At 43.9% G+C, this 25,323-nt stretch overlaps 1 protein-coding gene across 1 annotated transcript; it reads right to left on the reverse strand.

Moving 5' to 3' along the window:
- Nucleotides 1-1,716: 1,716 nt before the first annotated feature.
- On the reverse strand, nucleotides 1,717-25,323 carry LOC138373249 (putative ammonium transporter 1). Its single transcript, XM_069339290.1, has 8 exons — nucleotides 25,197-25,323; nucleotides 18,875-18,964; nucleotides 17,578-17,805; nucleotides 9,637-9,836; nucleotides 8,868-9,104; nucleotides 3,324-3,435; nucleotides 2,834-3,070; nucleotides 1,717-1,985 (listed from the first exon to the last, which is right to left on the reverse strand). The coding sequence occupies exons 1-8, from the start codon at nucleotides 25,321-25,323 to the stop codon at nucleotides 1,717-1,719; spliced, it is 1,500 nt and encodes a 499-aa protein (XP_069195391.1).

Below are 25,323 nucleotides of genomic sequence, written 5' to 3' on the forward strand. Positions count from 1 at the left end.
CTTCAGATTCAACTCCATCCTCATTATCTCAATCATAACATTTCTTGGTCATCCTAAGATTATTCTCATGGCTTCATTTTATACCTTCTTTGATGCCTTAATAAGAAGCGTCTAAAAATAATTATAATATTTCAGATTCGCTGAAAAAAACAAAACATCCCTAACAAACCGCCTCTGTATGACTAACCATCCTGTGTGATGGGGATTTTTAGCATCTCACAGCTAGTTTTTGATGTTGTTGTTGTTGTTTCATATTTAGCTACTCAGAACGAAGTGTCCATGTAGCACCGGCTATGGTGAGCTACATAGAGCCCGTAAGCGTTTTTGACATTGTACTCCCCTTCATATAGTCTAGGGTAGCTGCACAAATTTAGATTTTGTTATGCAGGCGAGGAGTCAAAATAACGTGGCTGAAGTATGTTGACCAGACCACAAGATGAAGGGATGACGACATTTCGGTCCGTCCTGGATCATTCTCAAGTCGATTGTGATGTACTAAAATGTGTTAATAAAAAAAAGCCCATAACTGGAAATGCTTTCCAGTTTCGTGAATACAATTTTGGCAGATGATGTGCTGTCATTAGACTTCTCCAAGGCACTTAAAAGCTTAATCCTAAGGATTCCAACACATGAAATCCTAGAAAACTATTCAAGTGGATAAACACTGGGCGGTGGATGAGGCAATGGACATTTTTACTGGATGTGAATCGGACTGGAGTGTTCCTGAGTATGGTTGACATACTCAACTCCATCTGGAGCCTGTCCTCTCACACCATCTGGTCACCATTTGGTCCGGGAGACATCTCCCGTCACGCTGGGTGCAGTCGCACCTCCACAGATCCTCAGTATTAGCTCTTGATACTGGTAATGGCTTAAAAGGGCCACCACTTAAAGGCTATTCATGCCCGTGCCACCTTTTGGGTGGCTTAATCTTCATCAATCAATCTGTCCTCTCAGTTACCTTCATTAGACATGGACGAAAATATTTAAAACCTCGCGAAGCATACAACAGACAGTTAATAGAATTATGACAACTTGTTCAATGCAAAGTTATTTACACAACAGTTAATGTATTAATCCATTTATAACAATTCACATCTCATTTATTATGTTGAAATACTGTCCTCTCGCTCTGGAACAAAATGCATTCATCATAATAGTTCACGAATTTTTTAAATAAAGCAACGTGCGCGAATAACCAAACATATTTTAGGACTTGTAGAACCAACTTGAACACAAGGGCTTTAAAATGAAGTGCTCAACTTTAGATATTGTTTATGTACCTACGTCTAGACTACTGTACTGTATTTCAAGCTCGGAGCCCATAACTTTCTTAACTAAAATCAAACACAATAAGACCAAACCGGTTAATGTCTTTGCATACAATTTCTGCTTGGAGTTATCCTACTGCCTGTTAGCCTACATCATTACCTCTAGAGTGTAAAGGAGAAGGAACCCAAGTTTTTAACCATTTCTGCAAGCTAAGAACTGTTCCTCATCATGGACCTTGTTAAAGCTTGACCAGCATATTTTCCCCAGAACAAGATCCTCCAATCGATGTACAGCCAAATCCCCGTTTACTGCTGGATGAACAGGGGCGATAGGCGCGTGTCAACCAAGTTCAAGTATGTTTATTGAGACAAGAAAGAAATACATCTCAAAGGGGTAGAGTAGCTTAGGCTATTTCTACCCCCCCCCCCTAACGCGTGTCAACCATCATGCCACCGTCGTAGGTCCTTGGTAACCTCTCGTTTCTTCATAATTATGGTGTCGCAGCCGTCCCGCTAGATCATAGCTCGACCTGTCATAACTGGGATGGAATTCACTTGCGTTGTGTATGGGTTGAGTGAGGTTGTATGTGAGATGGGAAGCGTTACCGTGAGGTGCTCGCGCCTCGGACACCTTCCACTGTACCAGGTGTGTTGGGTACGGCGCCGGGAGTCTCCAGCCGGATTTCCATGGGGCAGACATGTTGGGTGGCAGATCTGTAACATTGTGAATTGCTTAGAACATAAGAACAAAGGCAACTGCAGAAGGCCTATTGGCCCATACGAGGCAGCTCCTATTTATAATCACCTAATCCCACTCATATACATGTCCAACCCATGCTTGAAACAAAAGAGGGACCCCACCTCCACCATGTTACGCGGCAATTAGTTCCACAAATCAACAACCCTGTTACTGAACCAGTATTTACCCACAAGTGACTTAGTGGGTAAATACAAGTGAAGTATTTAGTGACTGATGACAACAAATTAATAATGTTGTGATCTCAAGTACTGAACATCAGTAAGAGATAAGTGATTGCTAGTGTGAGTTTTATGACTGTTTTGTTGGGTTTCAGGCTAATCAGCTTCTAGTCTAAAGATTTCAACTCTTTTACCATGTCGTAGCTCAGTCAATTAAGGCAGCGTCTGGGATGCTCTCGGACGCAGGTTCGAATCCTCGTCACGGCCCTTGTGGATTTGTTCATTAGTCTAAAGGGTTATTAAGGCCATAGCAATAGCTTGACCAACCAGCAAGAATATTGTAGATCAGAACTATAGCAGACTGTTAGTGAATATACGACGATAAGCGATATTTCAAATCTATTGAACCAGTATTTTATAATCTACATTTAGAAAGATTACGTGAGAGAATATAATAAATCTGAATATTGTTGGGAAATAATTATCAAAAGAAAGTGATAAGTGAAAGTGATCTTAAGATAGCTCTTAAGATTGTTATATGACAATTACAGGAAATACTCAAAACACTAAGAATATAGGAACATGAAGATCTACAAAATATACAGTAAAAAAAAAGTTATATCTATTAAGATAAATTCACTTGCCTGCAATTTCCATTTCTGGAGGCACCCTCAAGACGCCGAGCAGCCTGAGGGAACCAAACATAAGCAAACAAAGACCACCAGACCAGGCCACTATGGCCAGCGCCCCCACTATGTTCCAGGCGAGGACCTCCGCGCTGCCCCCGTACACAATGCCACCATCCTGGAAGAGGGCCACAGCAACCAGCCCCCACAACCCACCTCCCATGTGTACAGCCACAGCATCAAGTGGGTCGTCAACTGTGGAAGAAACACAGCTGCATCTTATTCGGAAAAATTAAGTATAACGATAGCAACAGTTAAAAGATAACAAAGGAATATCTTGTCCTTCAAAATATTCCACAGAATCTAACCTTGATTTCTTGAAGTTGCAATACTAAAATCTTAATTAAAGTAAAGCTGGAAATGTAGTGCCAACTTGACAACAATAAAAAGCCGAGAAACCCAATTTAAACAATAATATATCACACTAGTAAAGACGGAGCGGACGTACCCTTCAGTTTGGGCAGCAGAGAGTGGATAGCGAGGAACACTGCTCCACCCACTATGCCCGTGACACAGGCTCCCCACGGCCGCACCACGTTGCACCCGGCACAGATGGATACCTGGGGGGAGATGATGATGTTTAAGATTCGCTACTGGGAACCAAAAGTTCCAAGTAGCACGAGCTATGGTGAGCCCGTAGTGGATGTAATCTGTGTGGGGAGAACATATTAGCAAGCATGGCGGATATACATATCCCTTACTTTGAATTGTCTTTACTCAATTGATTTCATCATTTTGACAATATTATTTGGACACACTGATGAAATTAATGTTTCCCAACGTCTGGGACAGGAAACCTATTAGGATTATCGGGGGCACACTAGAGCCCCGTTCAATGACTGACTTTCCCCAAGATGCAACCCACAATAGTTCCAATAGTCCCAACAACCACTCGACCATAAGTGACCATACAAACTGGTTTAAGGCACCGTAACACCAGTTGCAATGTGCTCCTGGCGGTCCGGGTTCCAGTCACTTCTGGGGTGTGGAGTTTTCAGACGCATATACGCTTGGGGACCATTCAAGCCTGTTCGCATATATATATATATATATATATATATATATATATATATATATATAGGCACAACTCTCCTAAACACGAGAGTGAAGTATACAACTTTAGAACACTTTCCCACCAGGAGACTCGAACCCTAGCCAGCACAGAAGCCTTCCAGCAACTGGCATAACAGGTACGCCTTAACCCGCTCCACCACCTGCTCAGACACCTGTCTGAGCAGGTGGTGGAGCGGGTTAAGGCGTACCTGTTATGCCAGTTGCTGGAAGGCTTCTGTGCTGGCTAGGGTTCGAGTCTCCTGGTGGGAAAGTGTTCTAAAGTTATATATATATATATGGGTCATCATCCATTTAGTGCCCTCGACGGGCACAGAAAGCCGGAGGTTTGAGGTTTGTCAGACGTCCCCCTCTTTTGTTTCTGAGAACTTTTTCCTCCTGGATTATATATATATATATATATATATATATATATATATATATATATATATATATATATATATATATATATATATGCGAACAAGCCTGAATGGTCCCCAGGACAATATGCAATTGAAAACTCACACCCCAGAAGTGACTTGAACCCATACTCCCAGGAGCAACGCAACTGGTATGTACAAGACGCCTTAATCCACTTGACCATCACGACCGGACTAATGAGGTGATAGCCGAGGCTATTTGAACCACCCCACCGCCGGCACTCGGATAGTAATCTCGGGCATAGCATTTTACCAAATCACCTCATTCTTTGGGGCACACGTGAGGAACACAAATGCAAACAAGCCTGAATGATCCCCAGGACAATATGCAACTGAAAACTCACACCCCAGAAGTGACTCGAACCCATACTCCCAGGAGCAACGCAACTGGTATGTACAAGACGCCTTAATCCACTTGACCATCACGACCGGACTAATGAGGTGATAGCCGAGGCTATTTGAACCACCCCACTGCCGGCACTCGGATAGTAATCTTGGGCATAGCATTTTACCAAATCACCTCATTCTTTGGGGCACACGTGAGGAACACAAATGCGAACAAGCCTGAATGGTCCCCAGGACAATATGCAACTGAAAACTCACACCCCAGAAGTGACTCGAACCCATACTCCCAGGAGCAACGCAATTGGTATGTACAAGACGCCTTAATCCACTTGACCATCACGACCGGACTAATGAGGTGATAGCCGAGGCTATTTGAACCACCCCACCGCCGGCACTCGGATAGTAATCTCGGGCATAGCATTTTACCAAATCACCTCATTCTTTGGGGCACACGTGAGGAACACAAATGCGAACAAGCCTGAATGATCCCCAGGACAATATGCAACTGAAAACTCACATCCCAGAAGTGACTCGAACCCATACTCCCAGGAGCAACGCAACTGGTATGTACAAGACGCCTTAATCCACTTGACCATCACGACCGGACTAATGAGGTGATAGCCGAGGCTATTTGAACCACCCCACTGCCGGCATTCGGATAGTAATCTTGGGCATAGCATTTTACCAAATCACCTCATTCTTTGGGGCACACGTGAGGAACACAAATGCGAACAAGCCTGAATGGTCCCCAGGACAATATGCAATTGAAAACTCACACCCCAGAAGTGACTTGAACCCATACTCCCAGGAGCAACGCAACTGGTATGTACAAGACGCCTTAATCCACTTGACCATCACGACCGGACTAATGAGGTGATAGCCGAGGCTATTTGAACCACCCCACCGCCGGCACTCGGATAGTAATCTCGGGCATAGCATTTTACCAAATCACCTCATTCTTTGGGGCACACGTGAGGAACACAAATGCAAACAAGCCTGAATGATCCCCAGGACAATATGCAACTGAAAACTCACACCCCAGAAGTGACTCGAACCCATACTCCCAGGAGCAACGCAACTGGTATGTACAAGACGCCTTAATCCACTTGACCATCACGACCGGACTAATGAGGTGATAGCCGAGGCTATTTGAACCACCCCACTGCCGGCACTCGGATAGTAATCTTGGGCATAGCATTTTACCAAATCACCTCATTCTTTGGGGCACACGTGAGGAACACAAATGCGAACAAACCTGAATGGTCCCCAGGACAATATGCAACTGAAAACTCACACCCCAGAAGTGACTCGAACCCATACTCCCAGGAGCAACGCAATTGGTATGTACAAGACGCCTTAATCCACTTGACCATCACGACCGGACTAATGAGGTGATAGCCGAGGCTATTTGAACCACCCCACTGCCGGCACTCGGATAGTAATCTTGGGCATAGCATTTTACCAAATTACCTCATTCTTTGGGGCACACGTGAGGAACACAAATGCGAACAAGCCTGATTGGTTCCCAGGACAATATGCAACTGAAAACTCACACCCCAGAAGTGACTCGAACCCATACTCCCAGGAGCAACGCAATTGGTATGTACAAGACGCCTTAATCCACTTGACCATCACGACCGGACTAATGAGGTGATAGCCGAGGCTATTTGAACCACCCCACTGCCGGCACTCGGATAGTAATCTTGGGCATAGCATTTTACCAAATCACCTCATTCTTTGGGGCACACGTGAGGAACACAAATGCGAACAAGCCTGAATGGTCCCCAGGACAATATGCAATTGAAAACTCACACCCCAGAAGTGACTCGAACCCATACTCCCAGGAGCAACGCAATTGGTATGTACAAGACGCCTTAATCCACTTGACCATCACGACCGGACTAATGAGGTGATAGCCGAGGCTATTTGAACCACCCCACCGCCGGCACTCGGATAGTAATCTCGGGCATAGCATTTTACCAAATCACCTCATTCTTTGGGGCACACGTGAGGAACACAAATGCAAACAAGCCTGAATGATCCCCAGGACAATATGCAACTGAAAACTCACACCCCAGAAGTGACTCGAACCCATACTCCCAGGAGCAACGCAACTGGTATGTACAAGACGCCTTAATCCACTTGACCATCACGACCGGACTAATGAGGTGATAGCCGAGGCTATTTGAACCACCCCACTGCAGGCACTCGGATAGTAATCTTGGGCATAGCATTTTACCAAATCACCTCATTCTTTGGGGCACACGTGAGGAACACAAATGCGAACAAGCCTGAATGGTCCCCAGGACAATATGCAACTGAAAACTCACACCCCAGAAGTGACTCGAACCCATACTCCCAGGAGCAACGCAATTGGTATGTACAAGACGCCTTAATCCACTTAATTGACCATCACGACCGGACTAATGAGGTGATAGCCGAGGCTATTTGAACCACCCCACCGCCGGCACTCGGATAGTAATCTCGGGCATAGCATTTTACCAAATCACCTCATTCTTTGGGGCACACGTGAGGAACACAAATGCGAACAAGCCTGAATGATCCCCAGGACAATATGCAACTGAAAACTCACACCCCAGAAGTGACTCGAACCCATACTCCCAGGAGCAACGCAACTGGTATGTACAAGACGCCTTAATCCACTTGACCATCACGACCGGACTAATGAGGTGATAGCCGAGGCTATTTGAACCACCCCACTGCCGGCACTCGGATAGTAATCTTGGGCATAGCATTTTACCAAATCACCTCATTCTTTGGGGCACACGTGAGGAACACAAATGCGAACAAGCCTGAATGGTCCCCAGGACAATATGCAACTGAAAACTCACACCCCAGAAGTGACTCGAACCCATACTCCCAGGAGCAACGCAATTGGTATGTACAAGACGCCTTAATCCACTTGACCATCACGACCGGACTAATGAGGTGATAGCCGAGGCTATTTGAACCACCCCATCGCCGGCACTCGGATAGTAATCTTGGGCATATATATCTATATATATAGATATTATATATATCTATATATATAGATATTTCATGGAATCACCTCACATTGTGGTGCCACGTGAGCAACACAAAATGCGAACAAGCTTGAATGTTCGCAAACTCTTGGTGCAAAAGTCTTATATCTCTACAGAATATCATCAATCTTGTCGTTGTGACACATCCAGACTACTTGTTCAGGAACGGTCCTTATCTCTCATTATTTATATATGCATTGATCAACGGACAATCAAGAGCATAATGGGTGAGGGTGTGAGACCTTAACATTCCTCCAAGGAGTGCCGGACCAACCGGGCTGTGGTGGGTATGTGGGCCTGCGGGCCGCTCCAAGCAACAGCCTGGTGGACCAAACTCTCACAAGTCAAGCCTGGCCTCGGGCCGGGCTTAGGGGAGTAGAAGAACTCCCAGAACCCCATCAACCAGGTATCAACCAGGTACCACATAGTTTACACTTAATTTCATCATCATTAATACCTATTCCATATTCCCAGGTAATATTTTTTTGTACCCAAGCCGAGCACCTGAAAGCGCCTGACAGCTGAGTGGACAGTGCTTCAGATTCGTAGTCCTGAGGTTCCGGGTTCGATCCCCGGTGGAGGCGGAGACAAATGGGCAAAAAGTTTCTTTCACCCTGATGCCCCTGTTACCTAGCAGTAAATAGGTACCTGGGAGTTTGACAGCTGCTACGGACTGCTTACTGAGGGTGTGTAACAAAAAGGAGGCCTGGTCGAGAACTGGGCCGCGGGGATGCTAAGTCCCGAAATCATCTCAAGATAAGCCTGAGCCGCATGTGTACAGTCACTCCAAGCATTTCTCCTTTTACCATTGGTGAAATGAGTGTTTTGACTCACTGACTGTTGTATGTAGCAACACTACATACATGTAGTGTAGCATAGTTTGACTTCCCTCATACAAAATATGCATTAAGAATGAGTATAAATTATAAGCGACCAATACTAATTACATAATAATAATTCCTATAATAACTATGTATTCATTCCAATTATTCAAAATGCTTTTAACATTTCGGTCGAAATTCTCTTAGAGCTGAGTAAGTGTGATAAAGACTTTAGACGTCACTATCAGCGCTTGGGTTGTAAACAAGTGACAACGGCCAGAGCGGTGCTCACCATCCCAGTGAGAGAACCATTAAGGGCCATGAGGAAGGACCAGGTTGAGGGCCGACAACACATCCCGGAGCGGTAGACCAAGAGCACAGTGATGCCTCCTGAACACCCAGAGATCACGGTGTTCACCACGGACTTGGCAACAGCTAAGGCATCACCCTCGTGGCTGATGGACGCTTGGGACCCTCCGTTGAAGGCCAGGAACCCGAAGAGCAGGATGAAGCCTCCCAAAGCTGCCAGCTGAAAGTAAGCCCTGGCTTTACATCCAGATTTTGTACTTATGTTTGAAGGGGATAAGTTATTGTGGTGGCCTTAGTAATCCTCCAGAGGATGATAGGCCTTAGGCTCAGCACCAAACCATTTAAATAATTTATTATTCAAATAATGTGGAGATTTAAATATGTATTTGTTAATGAATTGATATCTACTCACTTTTGATGCTAATACACACAAAAATTATAATATTATAAATTATCATTTACTTTTTTAGATTTCCCACTAATATGGAACACGTTTTGCAAGAAAAGAATATATTTTTCCAGAATTAAACAATAATAGACGAAGACCACTAGGCTTCGCTAGTGTGTACAATAAGTTCCCGACCATTGATTGATGAAGATTAAGGCACATAAGAGGTGGCATGGGCATGAGTAGCCCGTAAGTGGCATATTTTTTTGGAGTGAATGTGATCTTTGATCGTGAAAGTTCCTGTCAAATAGTACCAGAATTTCTTGATGATCTAATATTCTAAACCTGTATGATAGGAACCAACCAGGACGGAGTGGCCGCATATCCCCTTGCTGTTGGGGCCGAAGCGACCAATTCTGGGCCCAAGAATTACAGCCCCGACGAGAGCTGCCACGCCCCCTGTGAGGTGGACGACGCCCGAGCCAGCAAAATCCTGATAGGCTTCAGCTTTGAGCCAGCCAGCGTCTGACCAGGCCCAGTGTGACACCACTGGGTACACCACAGCTGTCAACACACACTCATAATAATAATAATAATAATAATAATAATAATAATAATAATAATAATAATAATGATAATGATAATGATAATGATAATAATAATAATAATAATAATATTATTATTAATAATAATAATAATAATAATAATAATAATAATAATAATAATAATAATAATAATAATAATAATAATAATAATAATAATGTTTATTCAGATAAAAGTACATACATCCAAAATGAGTTAGAAACAGAATGTTGGATTTCTAGATAGAGTTAGTAAATGCTATCCCTAAAGGCATTAATACGCACAGCGTTTCGGGCAAAACATTAACAAACATTATTATTACTCAATACAAACAGCTGCACAGGATACACACAGATTATCCTAAACAAATTTAATTTGCGTGCACAGAAATCTATATCTATAATATAGGATGTCTGCCTCTGTCCAACGTATTGGCTAGCCTCATTAAATGTTGCAGTGTGACTGGTGAGGCTACAAAACCTCCATATCATATCAAACCTGGTTGATGGGGTTCTGGGAGTGCTTTTACTCCCCAAGCTCTCCGTGTGATGGACAAATCCACAAGGGCCGTGATGAGGGTTCGAACCTTGTGGATTTGTTCATTTTATGTATCGCGCTATTGTGATTTCTGTGTGTAACCCGTGTGATATCAACTACCCCCCCCTCCCCCTCGCCTGGACCAATGGTTGGCTACATACAGTCCCTGCCTCGCCTGGACCAATGGTTGACTACACAGTACCTGCCTCGCCTGGAAGAATGGTTGACTACACAGTCCCTGCCTCGCCTGGACCAATGGTTGACTACTCACAGTCCCTGCCTCGCCTGGACCAGTGGTTGACTACACACACTCCCTGCCTCGCCTGGACCAGTGGTTGACTACACACAGTCCCTGCCTCGCCTGGACCAATGGTTGACTACTCACAGTCCCTGCCTCGCCTGGACCAGTGGTTGACTACACACAGTCCCTGCCTCGCCTGGACCAATGGTTGACTTCACAGTCCCTGCCTCGCCTGGACCAATGGTTGACTACACAGTACCTGCCTCGCCTGGACCAATGGTTGACTACACAGTACCTGCCTCGCCTGGACCAATGGTTGACTACACACAGTCCCTGCCTCGCCTGGACCAATGGTTGACTACACATTACCTGCCTCGCCTGGACCAATGGTTGACTACACAGTCACTGCCTCGCCTGGACCAATGGTTGACTACACAGTACCTGCCTCGCCTGGACCAATGGTTGACTACACAGTCCCTGCCTCGCCTGGACCAATGGTTGACTACACAGTACCTGCCTCGCCTGCACCAATGGTTGACTACACAGTCACTGCCTCGCCTGGACCAATGGTTGACTACACAGTACCTGCCTCGCCTGGACCAATGGTTGACTACACAGTACCTGCCTCGCCTGGACCAATGGTTGACTACACAGTACCTGCCTCGCCTGGCCCAATGGTTGGCTACACAGTCATTGCCTCGCCTGGACCAATGGTTGACTACACAGTCCCTGCCTCGCCTGGACCAATGGTTGACTACACAGTACCTGCCTCGCCTGCACCAATGGTTGACTACACAGTCATTGCCTCGCCTGGACCAATGGTTGACTACACAGTACCTGCCTCGCCTGGACCAATGGTTGACTACACAGTACCTGCCTCGCCTGGCCCAATGGTTGGCTACACAGTCATTGCCTCGCCTGGACCAATGGTTGACTACACAGTCCCTGCCTCGCCTGGACCAATGGTTGGCTACACAGTCATTGCCTCGCGTGGACCAATGGTTGGTTGACTACACAGTCCCTGCCTCGCCTGGACCAATGGTTGACTACACAGTCCCTGCCTCGCCTGGACCAATGGTTGACTACACAGTCCCTGCCTCGCCTGGACCAATGGTTGGCTACACAGTCATTGCCTCGCCTGGACCAATGGTTGACTACACAGTCCCTGCCTCGCCTGGACCAATGGTTGACTACACAGTCCCTGCCTCGCCTGGACCAATGGTTGACTACACAGTACCTGCCTCGCCTGGACCAATGGTTGACTACACAGTACCTGCCTCGCCTGGACCAATGGTTGACTACACAGTCCCTGCCTCGCCTGCACCAATGGTTGGCTACACAGTCATTGCCTCGCCTGGACCAATGGTTGGTTGACTACACAGTCCCTGCCTCGCCTGGACCAATGGTTGACTACACAGTCCCTGCCTCGCCTGGACCAATGGTTGACTACACAGTCCCTGCCTCGCCTGGACCAATGGTTGGCTACACAGTCATTGCCTCGCCTGGACCAATGGTTGACTACACAGTCCCTGCCTCGCCTGGACCAATGGTTGACTACACAGTCCCTGCCTCGCCTGTACCAATGGTTGACTACACAGTCCCTGCCTCGCCTGGACCAATGGTTGACTACACAGTACCTGCCTCGCCTGGACCAATGGTTGACTACACAGTACCTGCCTCGCCTGGACCAATGGTTGACTACACAGTACCTGCCTCGCCTGGACCTTATTTAGTATACTTTATACTAAATTCTGCACTACTTTTGTGGGTACCCGACGGGGGTACCCACAACGTTAGGGGCCTGACAGCTGAGTGGACAGCGCTCGGTATTCCTAGTCCTAAGGTTCCGGGTTCGATCCCCGGTAGAGGCGGAAACAAATGGCAGAGATTCTTTCACCCTCATACCCCTGTTCAACTAGCAGCAAAATAGGTATCTGGGCGCTGCTTCCTAGGATAGTGTGTAAAAAAAAGGAGGCCTGGTCGAGGACCGGGCCGCGGGGATGCTAAGCTCCGACATCATCTCAAGATAAACTCAAGAAGATAAGCTGGTGTAGAGTGGGCCCGAGGCACGGGAGGAGGTGGGCCTTGAAGTGTGGAGGGCTGGCCTCACCTCCGAGGTGGACCTTGAAGCGTGGAGGGCTGGCCTCACCTCCGAGGTGGGCCTTGAAGTGTGGAGGGCTGGCCTCACCTCCGAGGAGGACCTTGAAGTGTGGAGGGCTGGCCTCACCTCCGAGGTGGGCCTTGAAGTGTGGAGGGCTGGCCTCACCTCCGAGGTGGGCCTTGAAGTGTGGAGGGCTGGCCTCACCTCCGAGGTGGGCCTTGAAGTGTGGAGGGCTGGCCTCACCTCCGAGGTGGGCCTTGAAGTGTGGAGGGCTGGCCTCACCTCCGAGGTGGACCTTGAAGTGTGGAGGGCTGGCCTCACCTCCGTGACCAAACACTGTCATTAACTCGGGTTCGCCGCCGCTGTCACGGGGAATAAATTACTTTTATCTACGAAATTGAGGCTGGGATATGATGATATATTCTCCCCTCCTCCACCTTCATCCCCCAACTCCAAACTCCCCTCCACCCTCCGCACCTCCACCCTACACCCCTCCGTACTCGCACCTGGCACCCCATCCCCCTGTACCTCCACCTACACACCCTAAACCTCCAACTAAATCCTACTGTGTAAGAGATTATAATCACTTAATCTACATCTCTTGCCCTCCGAGGAAGCAAGTTCACCCTCGAAGTGTCTCTCAGTGATTGTATCAAATTGTATGATACAGTGATTGTATCAAACTGGAGTGGTCGTCCACGTCACCGGGGCTCCGGCTCTCAGCACTCAGACGACATCCCGGACACGGCCCTGCCTCGTCTGACAGATCACCGCTCACATCACGGCCTGTTAGGCATCAAAGCCTCACTCATCTATATTTATGGAGCCGGTGGCTTTGTTGGCCAGGCCCAGCCCGGTAGCTTGTGCATCTGCTTGAATGCATTTAAATATTGTGGTAGTTAAGTGCTGTGGGCTCATAACCTATTGGACTCTAATTCGAATCTCGTGCAAAGAGTGACGTTTGGGCCTGTTTGTGAACATCTCTGACTTCGGTTACATTTGGTACGGTCTGTGACCACAACCTGTTCTCGTTGTAACACGTCGCATTTTGATGTATACTTTACTTAAGGTCAAAAACTATCTTATCCTGAGATGATTTCGGGGCTTTAGTGTCCCCACTCCAAGGGACTCCAAAACTTTTACTAAAGCCAACTCCACGCCACGTGGTCCTAAGACGATTGACCGACTTAGGATTCTACAACCCGTATGACGTGACCTAGGCTTTGAGCAAAACCCTAGAGTCGCCTCCGCCGCCACCACCAGACCAGTAACACTGAGCAATGATCGAGGTCTGGATCGATCATGCTAATTGATCAACCTTGGGGCTTGATCCCCACTATAACTGATACCCTTAAAGATCTTAAATGTGGAATTAATTAAACGGGAATGATGACTTCCGATTTGGTGTTAGAATCGGCGCCCAATCCAACTCTGCCTCGTGTGGACCACGTGACCAGGACAAGTTCACATAAATAGAACATACACATGAGTCGGAAAATCCGACACCATTTAAAAATCATACAGATAATAGCTGTATTACCAACAAGTTACCCATAGAAAACGTAACTTGTAGTGGAATTACCGTCTATAGAAAACGGGATATCATCACCACATACTATTATATTCTCCACCTATTATGGTGGGAATTATTCTTAAATACATTAGTCTTTGGACTTTACCATCATAAAAACATCTTATATAAATTAACTTAATTATCAATATTAAAGTAGAGTAAATGTGACCCTTCTATAACTTTCTGAAATCTGGGCAATGTAAGCCAGGCGTCAGAGAGAGGAAGGAGGGGCAGCCATTGTTGTGTCACCTCCGAGACGTGTGGAGCAAATTTGGCTCCTATCATATCTGGACAATGTCGGCCAGGCGTCAGTAGTATGGAGTGTTAGACATTGCCATTGTTTATACTAGACCAGAGGCTCACAGGAGCAAATACGGCTCCTGTTAATTTTACTTGGACGTAGTGTTATGGAAACTAAAGGTGTACCATTTTCAACACGCTGTCAACAAATTCAAGTTAAGTGTTCTTTCCGAAACCCATGTATCTTCATTTACGGCCATTAATGTCATTATATAGGGTGACCCGGTTAGAGCACGTGGAAGCCTCAAACTAAAGGTAATTAAGCCAGGTCTTTATTGTTCCATGTACTGTATAGTGTTTTCTCTGATATAGCTTGTCATATATAGGATTCTGGCTTCACAGCTAGCGCACGTTTGACAGGTCAAGACGAGGAAGAGTTTGTGCACCAGTTACTGGGTGATGGAAGCTACCTCAAAGAGGATAATTTGGTGTCTACAACCTAGTTATACCTGGTGGATAAGGCCTGCTGTACTATAAGATAAGGAACCTCTTCAATGTTTAATAGTATGTAGTCTATTACTGTAGTTTGATTGGCTGCATATATATTCATTTAATATAAACCCCCCCTTATGTGTAGAGGATCGATTTGTGAGATTAAGAGATTATTGCAGAAATACAGTCCACTTATCATTATACAAATTGCTATCAAAGTATATAAATTAACGTAAATATAAATTCATATAAATTAAATAAATATAAATCTCACAGGTCGGTTCCCACAACATGGAAATAATAAAAATGCTAATTATTCACTAATTAATGTTCAGTTTTCTGTTCATAGGTCCTCTGGTTGGTTAAATTAGGGCACTTTAGGAGCTCCATGCTGAAGTTATAATGCTCCTCGCAGTATCATAATAACTATGCTGAACATTTTTAAGACGAATTGTTCCTGCTGTCTTTTCCATACCTGGAAGACATTTTCAATCACTTGAATGACCCCAATTTGTCCATGCAAGGTTCAAAAGCTAATAATCTAATGTGTACAGAGAGGGTAGAAGCCCTCAGTAAGATCTCCCTCTGGAAGCCTGGAGTCCCAGGACGGACGGTAGCAAGGGTTCCAGTCTTGGGTGGGAAGGTGAGGGGGGTATTAGATTGATGATTGATTGATGAAGATTAAGCCATCCAAAAGGTGGCACGGGCATGAATAGCCCGTAAGTGGTGGCCCTTTTGAGCCATTACCAGTATCGAGGGATGATACTGGAGATCTGTGGAGGTGCGACTGCACCCTGCGTGACGGGAGATGTCTCCCGTGGGGGGTATTAGTCTCTTGATTGGATAAAATATTGTTACTCACCTCTCGCACCTACGGGCTCACCATAGCCCGTGCTACTTGGAACTTTGTTCCAGGTAGCGAATCTTTAACAACAACAACTCTCGCACCTTGAGACCACTATCACAGTACCTTCCCTACGATCATATATCCTTAATGGATTTACCAGCCCTTCCTGGCAGGTGAGTGATGATGACAACTCGAAGGAGGACCTCCTCGATCTGCAGATGAACCTAGGTTGTCAGACGTACACGTGCCCTACCGCTGTCTGACTTCTGTTGTAAGAGGTTGGTAGCGCACCCTGGAACTGTGAAACCAGTGCTGGAAGTTATTATTACCTGTTCAATGACCTATTTGTGTGAGAAGGTATTCTTCACTATGCTGGAGATCAAAACAACACCCTGCAACTGCCTTCAAGATGAGCAGTCCATGCCATAAGGATGGCTCTCGCCACCTCTAAGCCTTCATTCGAGAAACGTGTAGCACAAAAGCAACAGCAAGTTGCAGTGATGAGTGCCCGTTAAAATACCTCCGTTTTCTATGTTTGATGCAATTTATTCATGCTCAACTTTATCAATATTCGTTTTTTATATCGATATTGTTTAGTGTTATCATCTTTAATGCAACATTTCTGGAGACTTAGCAAAATAAATTGTTAAGGAGTCTTTCTTTTAAGTTTACTCCTTATATTAGTGCAGCATAATATACCCCGAGACCCGGGGTCTCGTAGCCTGGTGGATAGCGCGCAGGACTCGTAATTCTGTGGCGCGGGTTCGATTCCCGCACGAGGCAGAAACAGATGGGCAAAGTTTCTTTCACCCTGAATGCCCCTGTTACCTAGCAGTAAATAGGCACCTGGGTGTTAGTCAGCTGTCACGGGCTGCTTCCTGTGGGTGGAGGCCTGGTCGAGGACCGGGCTGCGGGGACACTAAAGCCCCGAAATCATCTCAAGATAACCTCAAGATACGACATCCCAGCACTATGGTCAGTGCTGGGATGGTCAGGTCATCCCAGGTGGTCAGTGACACCTGCAGGGATGGGAGGGAGGCTGAGGTCGGAAATGGTTAAGGAACGCTGGTCCAGGACCCCAGAGGGAGGTGTAGATATGCCCAACACAACTACCAGTCCCCGACAATGGGAGTCATACAGAAGTAGCCAAGGTAGAGAGGCTCGTCAGACGGGTAGAGAGCATACGTGACGTCACAGCTGGACAGAGAAGAGTAACACCGTCGGTAACCTGACTGTGACACAGAATCATTGTTGCTATTATGTAGGTCATGAATACATGGCCTAAGTGACGCTCGCCGGAGGGAAACAGTCTGAATGACAGACTAGGCCTGCCATCAACTGAAGGCCCTTGCATGAAAATTCCTAGAAAAATATAAATTATTATAACCTTCGGTCTCTGTCGCGATCTGATGGTGATTTAACTCAGGTAACCGACGCATTATACAAACTGTCCCTCGTAATTGTTATAATATCTAGGTATTCCTGATTCAGTTCACCCAGATCGAAGTGGTGCTTAGCTCGACCGTGTCTTAGAGATGACCTTGTCCCTGCAGGTCCACAGATGGTTGATGGTATCCACACTCACGAGATGACGACAGATGACATCTACATTGACCTGTTGATTATTCACAACACCTACAGACTCGTTAGATAGAGTTGATTAAGAGAGAGAGAGCGCGGCCATCCACCCACCTGACAGCACAAGCGAGTAGATGAGGTAAGCGTTGAAGGCGCACCGCTCAGCCATCGAACCGGAGACTATGGTGGCGGCTGTGGCAGCGAACACGAACTGGAAGAACCAAAAGGCCAGGTGCTCGTCCGACAGCCCGTACGACGCCCAATAAGCCGTGCCACAGAAGCTGTTCCCTTCGCCGAATGCCAGCGGGAACCCCACCAGCCAGTACGATATGCCACCAATGACTGAGTTGATGCAATTAACGGGTTAGCGCCATGACGGAATGAGGGTTGATATCGGTAAAGTTGACAAGGGTGGTACTGGACAGTGGGGCAGATACTGGGAGGGTGTGGATGAGGCAGTACCAGTAGTAGTGCTCACACTGGGAGTAGAGGGGATGGTTTGATGCGCATACTGGTACTAGTCGCATCAAGGGGTTAATGCGACTAGTAATTGGATCATTACCGGTAGGGTTATCCCAGTACTAGCAGAAGGTCAGGTACAAAACAATTAGTGATCACATTTGGCTGGTTATTGTAAAGACTTAATTCATTATTAGGTCAATGCATTACTCTGAAAAACAAATCCAGTATCATTAAGTTTTCAACAACTCGACATAATGTTTCTGAATGATTGAATGCCAGAGTTGTGAGAGGAGGCGGAAGGTGGTATATCAGACAACATGACAGAGAGATGGTCAGGTTGTTACACAGCGTAACATGCTATACTCTTGCAGCACCAATAGACACGCAGCCACTGTCAACGTTTATGACGCATAACATAACATCAGGCTTCAAGAGGGCGACATAACCCACAAGGCCCAAGAGCAGGAACTTTAGGAGAAGTGGCAGAGGAAAGACAGACAGACAGACAGACAGACAGACAGAGACACAGAGAGACAGAGAGTGAGAGAGATGCAGTTTTGTGAAGGAAGGCTCAGATAGGATATCAGGCTGTTGATGTTGTTTTATACATAGACACTCTGGAGTAAAACTTCCCGTACGGCCCAGGCTATGGTTAGCCCTTCATATTCAAATTTTTATTCAGGAAATGTACATACATAGATGATTTACAAATAATGTTGGATTTATAGCTAGAGCTAGTACATTGCTGATATCAGAGAAGATAAACAATGAAATCACAAGAACGTGATGTATCTCAGAGAAAATAGTGAAACCGTATAATGGAGTCTTAATTAACACGGGTTCGATCCCATATTACAGCCTCGATATTTTTCTCACCAGAGAAAAGGTTTGGAATTATATACGTTGATAACTGAGAGAGAGATACGAAGGTGTGTAACTGGTAACTTACAGACATCGAGCATGTTCTTAATAAGAATGTTGGTGGTGTTCTTGGACCTTACCGCGCCTGCTTCAAGGAACGCGAACCCGGCCTGCAGAACTGGAAGAAGCAAAAATAGAAATATAACAATAAAATAAACACGTCCTGACCTCCCTTATTCTCTAGCTTTCCCACCGTCGTCTGCCCCTGACCTTTGCCCCCCCTTGACCTTCCCTTCCCCCTGACCCTTCCTCCCTTCCCCTGCTCCCTCACTCTTCCCTCCCTGCTCCCTAAGGAACTATCAATACCACTTGTAATATAAACTCTCCTTGGTGGGTTAGGTCCAGTATATATATGCCCTTAAGTGCTACTTTCCTGAGCGCTGTAGATATCACTCGGCAAGTGCAACACTGTTATATTCCACGGAAATTATACATTTGTACAACTTAGCGGCGGGTTTGTCAAGCTGGGTGACCGGTTTTTACAGCTGGGTGACTGGTTTTTACAGCTGGGTGACTGGCTTTTACAGCTGGGTGACCGGCTTTTACAGCCGGGTGACCGGCTTTTACAGCCGGGTGACTGGCTTTTACAGCTGGGTGACTGGCTTTTACAGCTGGGTGACTGGCTTTTACAGCTGGGTGACCGGCTTTTACAGCTGGGTGACTGGCTTTTACAGCTGGGTGACTGGCTTTTACAGCTGGGTGACTGGCTTTTACAGCTGGGTGACTCTAAACACCGACGTGAGAGATACAAGCTAAATCCTCCTCCATCATTCAAAAGGTATGAGGACCTATCATGCCTCTCGTATCAAGAGAGGGACATCTTTCACTGTCTAGTGTCACTTCACTGTCCAGTGACACTTCACTGTCCATGACAGATGACAGGCTCAGTACACAGGACACACCTGGAAGTCATCGATGTGGAGCAGAGTACAGGGATGTACGGGATATTTACGGCTTCAAGGAGTGTACACTAAGTGTATTGTATGGTGCAGGTCGGACACCCAAGGGTAGGCACTGTTGCCGAGGACCTTCCTGTGTGGGGGGGGGGTGTACCCAGTGATCAACACTGCTTCATCAGTCCAGCTGAGTGTTGCTGATCTTCCTGAGTTATTGACCCACTCATGTACGCATCATGGCACTCACCCACACGCACACGCAACACTAGCATTATATATACACAGACACACACACACACACACACACACACACACACACACACACACATTCAAATGCATTCCATTTGGTTGACAAATGGAATGCATTAGGAAGTGATGTGGTGGAGGCTGACTCCATACACAGTTTCAAGTGTAGATATGATAGAGCCCAATAGGCTCAGGAATCTGTACACCAGTTGATTGACGGTTGAGAGGCGGGACCAAAGAGCCAGAGCTCAACCCCCGCAAACACAACTAGGTGAGTACACACACACACACACACCAGGGCGCTGGTGACTGAGTGGACAGCACGCTGGATACGTAGTCATGTGTTCCGGGGTTCGATTCCCGGCGCCGGCTGAAACAAAAATGGCTAGTTTCTTTCACCGTGATGCCCCCCTGTTACCTAGCAGTAAATAGGTACTTGAGAGTTAGACAGCTGTTACGGGCTGCTTCCTGGGGGTGAGTTTGAACAAAAAAATAGTTAGTAGTAGTTAGTAACAGTTGATTGATTGACAGTTGAGAGGCGGGCCGAAAGAGCCAAAGCTCAACCCCCGCAAGCACAACTAGGTGAGTACACACGCACATGAACACACTGTAATCCGTCATCGTCAGGCGTCAAAATGATTGATTAACAAATGGGTCAACTCTGAAGTAATTCTGACTACGTGAAAAAAAATTAATATTGCTTTATAAAAATTTTCAGTCTTTTTCTCAGATGTGACAATTTTTGTTTTGTTTTTTAACTTAAATTTTAATAACAATCTGAATGCAATTTACATCGCTATCATGTACCAGATTCATGCAACAGAAACCTCTCACAATATTTACATAAAGTTTTCATATTCTGAAACACAAACAGCATTTATTTAAATTAAATTTGAGTTTTATTAAATACTCAAACCTCCCAGAAAAGGGGATGATATTATGCAGCATTTATCTAGACAGAGATTTTAAGACAGTATATACAAGTTTTCTAAATGATCCCGTAAAACATTAAAAAAAAAAAAAATGGTTGGTACACAACATATGGAGACGCAAATTTTGTGTAAATTTTCAGATATATAAATTTAGATTTGTTAGTAAGTTATAGATTATTAGGTGGCAAGACCCCTGAGTTATAATAATTAAGATATTTCATTGGGAACTTAAGCAAACAGAGAATCGCTCGTGTAGTCTAATTCCTTATCCTTCGCGATGTGTAATTAAATAAGTAATCATAACAATACCTTAACGAGAGGATGCCATGCTTTATATCACATTTTAATTAGCATAATACGAATGAATTACAATTGTGTCATTTACATAGACAATGCCCTGAATATATAGAATAAAAATCGGGAAATATATGGCAGTTTTGGCAGCCAAGTTCCGGAGTTCACTTGAATTGACTAAATAATAATCAAACTTGTTGTTTCTGGTAAAGTTAATGAAAATTAATTTCAATTTCTTTATTATGCACCCCATACCCATCCCGTGGACGGTGGTGTAAAGTTTTACAGAGGTACATAATCGGTTCAGGAACTGAACCCTCTAGTTCGTTTAGCTAGACAAATAACAATCTTTTGACGCTAGTTACAAAATTATTAATGTTGTATATACATGTACACATATTGGCCCCTTTATTTGCAAACAAGTTTTATGTATTTTGAGCCTTACAGAAGGAACGTCAGAATGTACCAGTATCTGTAGCGGACATATTGAATTTAGACAAACCGGAAAAAAAATTATATTGCAAAAACAAACTAAACTAACCTAACCGCTCTCACGCAACCCACACAACTCCCGGAAACCTATTTACTTGCTAGGTGAACAGAGGCATTAGGTGAAAAAAACGTGCCAAACCATTTCTGTCCCGCCCGGGATTCGAACCCAGAATTCCCGATTGTGAGTCGGAAACGAATCCCGCTGCAAGCAACTGAAAGCTCAATTTCTTGCAAAATAGATAGTAGGAATATCATAACGTAAATTACATATTACATAACACAACTATTTTGAATTGATACAGTCTCAGATAGCAACAGCATAGATAATATCCATTTTTTTTATTTGTTTATTTACTTTTTTTTTTGAGATATATACAAGAGTTGTTACATTCTTGTACAGCCACTAGTACGCGTAGCGTTTCGGGCAGGTCCCTGTTACACCGCGCCGCGAAGAACCATTGTTACAACCAAGTACACATTTTACTGTTGAGTTAAACAGAGGCTACAGTTAAGGATTTGCGCCCAGTAAATCCTCCCCGGCCAGCAGGATACGAACCCATGACAAAGGGCTCGCAAGACGCCAGGCGAGTGTCTTACCACTACACCACGGAGATTCGACACGAACAAAACAGGTAAAGCTGTACAGTATATAACAAACCTGTAACTGAACTAGACAATGGACTCCTATTCTCTATTGTTAAGGAAACAGTACTTCAAAGGGAAGAAAGCACTAATATTAACTATGAGTTATGATCGGTTAAGAATTGAGAACTGTATGTACACGAACACAAAACTTTATATATATATATATATATATATATATATATATATATATATATATATATATATATATATATATATATATATATATATATATATATATATATATATATATACATATGCGAACAAACCTGAATGGTCCCCAGGACTATATGCAACTGAAAACACACCCCAGAAGTGATATATATATATATATATATATATATATATATATATATATATATATATATATATATATATATATATATATATATATATATATATATATATATATATATATATATGTCGTACCTAGTAGCCAGAACTCACTTCTCAGCCTACTATGCGAGGCCCGATTTGCCTAATAAGCCTAGTTTTACTGAATTAATATATTTTCTCTAATTTTTTTCTTATGAAATGATAAAGCTACCCATTTCATTATGTATGAGATCAATTTTTTTTTATTGGAGTTAAAATTAACGTAGATATATGACCGAACCTAACCAACCCTACCTAACCTAACCTAACCTATCTTTATAGGTTAGGTTAGGTTAGGTAGCCGAAAACGTTAGGTTAGGTTAGGTTAGGTAGGTTAGGTTGTCGAAAAAACATTAATTCATGAAAACTAGGCTTATTAGGCAAATCAGGCCTTGCATATTAGGCTGAGAAGTGAGTTCTGGCTACTAGGTACGACATATATATATATATATATATATATATATATATATATATATATATATATATATATATATATATATATATATATATATATATATATATATATATATATATATATATATATATATATATATATATATATATATATATATATATATATATATATATATTATTGCATTAAATAATAAGGTCAGTGTCAGAGTAGTTAACGGATGGAATGCATTAGGCAGTGATGTGGTAGAGGCTGACTCCATACACAGTTTCAAATGTAGATATGATAGAGCCCAGTAGGCTCAGGAACCTGTACATCAGTTGATTGACAGTTGAGAGGCGGGACCAAAGAGCCAGAGTTCAATCCCTGCAAGCACAACTAGGTGAGTACACCAATGTGCTGCTACCCTATTCTATATGAAAGATTACACATTGTAAATAAAAAACTAACTATAAGTTCATCTAATGTTCCCATTTCGCAGGATGGTTAGTCATACATGGAATCATGGGAGAAAATTCCTGCTTCAATACAAAAATAAATTAACTTTGACTAAACAATAAATTTCTGATTTTCATAAGAGCTAAGCACTAAATCATGTATATATTATATTATATTTAAAAAAAAAAACATTATTTTAGAGGGATCTTATAGAAACTGGTTTCAGAACTGGTGGGTCTAGAACGAAGAGGTTATCTGAGGGTCTGTTAATAGCCTATACACAGCGTCGAGGGAACTACTATTGTGTTGGTTGTTAAGGAGAGACAAGCAGGATGTTGAATATAATAGTCTTTCCGTCGACTCGAGACCTTGGTTTTTAATTAATTAATACCTGTGTCATTTACCGGGTATTTAGTATAAAGTAATCCTCGTATAACTATACTGAGAATGTGCAGCTCCAGCTTGTAAATTCCAAAGTAAAGTTCACAAGTGACAAAGTAAAAAGTAAATTAAAAAAGATAATAAATGGCACGTTTGTTTTATTCGTTTACGGAGGTTACGTGAGGACACGAATGGCCCTACCAATTGAAATTGAAATAAGTTTATTGAGGTAAAATACACACAAAGGGATGAGGTCGCTCAAGCTATTCTCACCCCGTTCAGTACATCGTGTTAATACATACATAGACGCACATTATAAGCAATAAACATATTACCAAACATTCTGAGACATAAACATATACATTTCCTCCTTTACACAAGTAGTATGGAATCAGACGTACACATAAATACTTTTATGACCTAGGTATACTGCCCTGCCAATTGTGTGATTAGACCAGCCCATCTTCCTAAGAGTAAGTACTTATAGTAATTATGTGGTTGATGGCACAATAATGTCGTGATGGATCACCAGAAAGTAGACTTTTGTATGACTAAATTTGGAGAAGTCGTTAAAGTTGTTATAACTATGTTGCTAATAAAACCTAACTTAGCTTAATCATCCTAGGCCTAATACATGCTATCTTAAGCTTCATACAGTACATATATGTGCTATACTAGGCCAGGGGATATTTAAGTTTGGTTCTTTAGCTTTCTTTTTCGAATTCTACAAAAATTAATGCAAAAAGTAGCATACTGAGCTTCATTACTTCATATTGATATGATCGCCACATAGTTACAAAAAGTTCTATTAAAACAGGAGGATGAATTGTATTAGGAATGTCTTAGTATTTTTCTATATTAGTATTGGTGTTGTCCGTAGGCTTCACAAATCTTTCCGGCGTTGTTTAATAATCAGTAAACAAAAAATATTGACCGTGGTGGACCAGCTGGCCAGGCGGGTGCTAAATAACGAGGGTAGAAATAGTTCCCGCCCAAAAATGTGTTTACAAGAGTGACTACACGGTTTTTGCCATTATTGATTATGGATTTCTTTGGCGTCGATATGAGCTAGCGGATTGGAAACGGCAAAACTCTTCGGTGTTCATTCGTCTATGGGAAGCCTTAACCAATGTCAAATTCAAGGATGGATCGAAAATTTTCTGCAAATTGAATTCTAAATCTCTCACTGTATAAACAAACCATATAAACATCAGCTAGAAAAAGACAGACTTTGGTACTTACGGAAAATGAAGATACCAAACACAATGAGGAAGAGCATGTCCAGGTTCTTCTTCAGTAGAGCCACTTCCAGGGATTCTAACGGTGCGGGCGATGCCAACGGGGCAGCGAGCAACGGTGGCGTTGGCAT

The sequence above is a fragment of the Procambarus clarkii genome, chromosome 41 (genome assembly GCF_040958095.1).
Source record: "Procambarus clarkii isolate CNS0578487 chromosome 41, FALCON_Pclarkii_2.0, whole genome shotgun sequence".
In the NCBI taxonomy this organism is placed as follows: domain Eukaryota; kingdom Metazoa; phylum Arthropoda; class Malacostraca; order Decapoda; family Cambaridae; genus Procambarus; species Procambarus clarkii.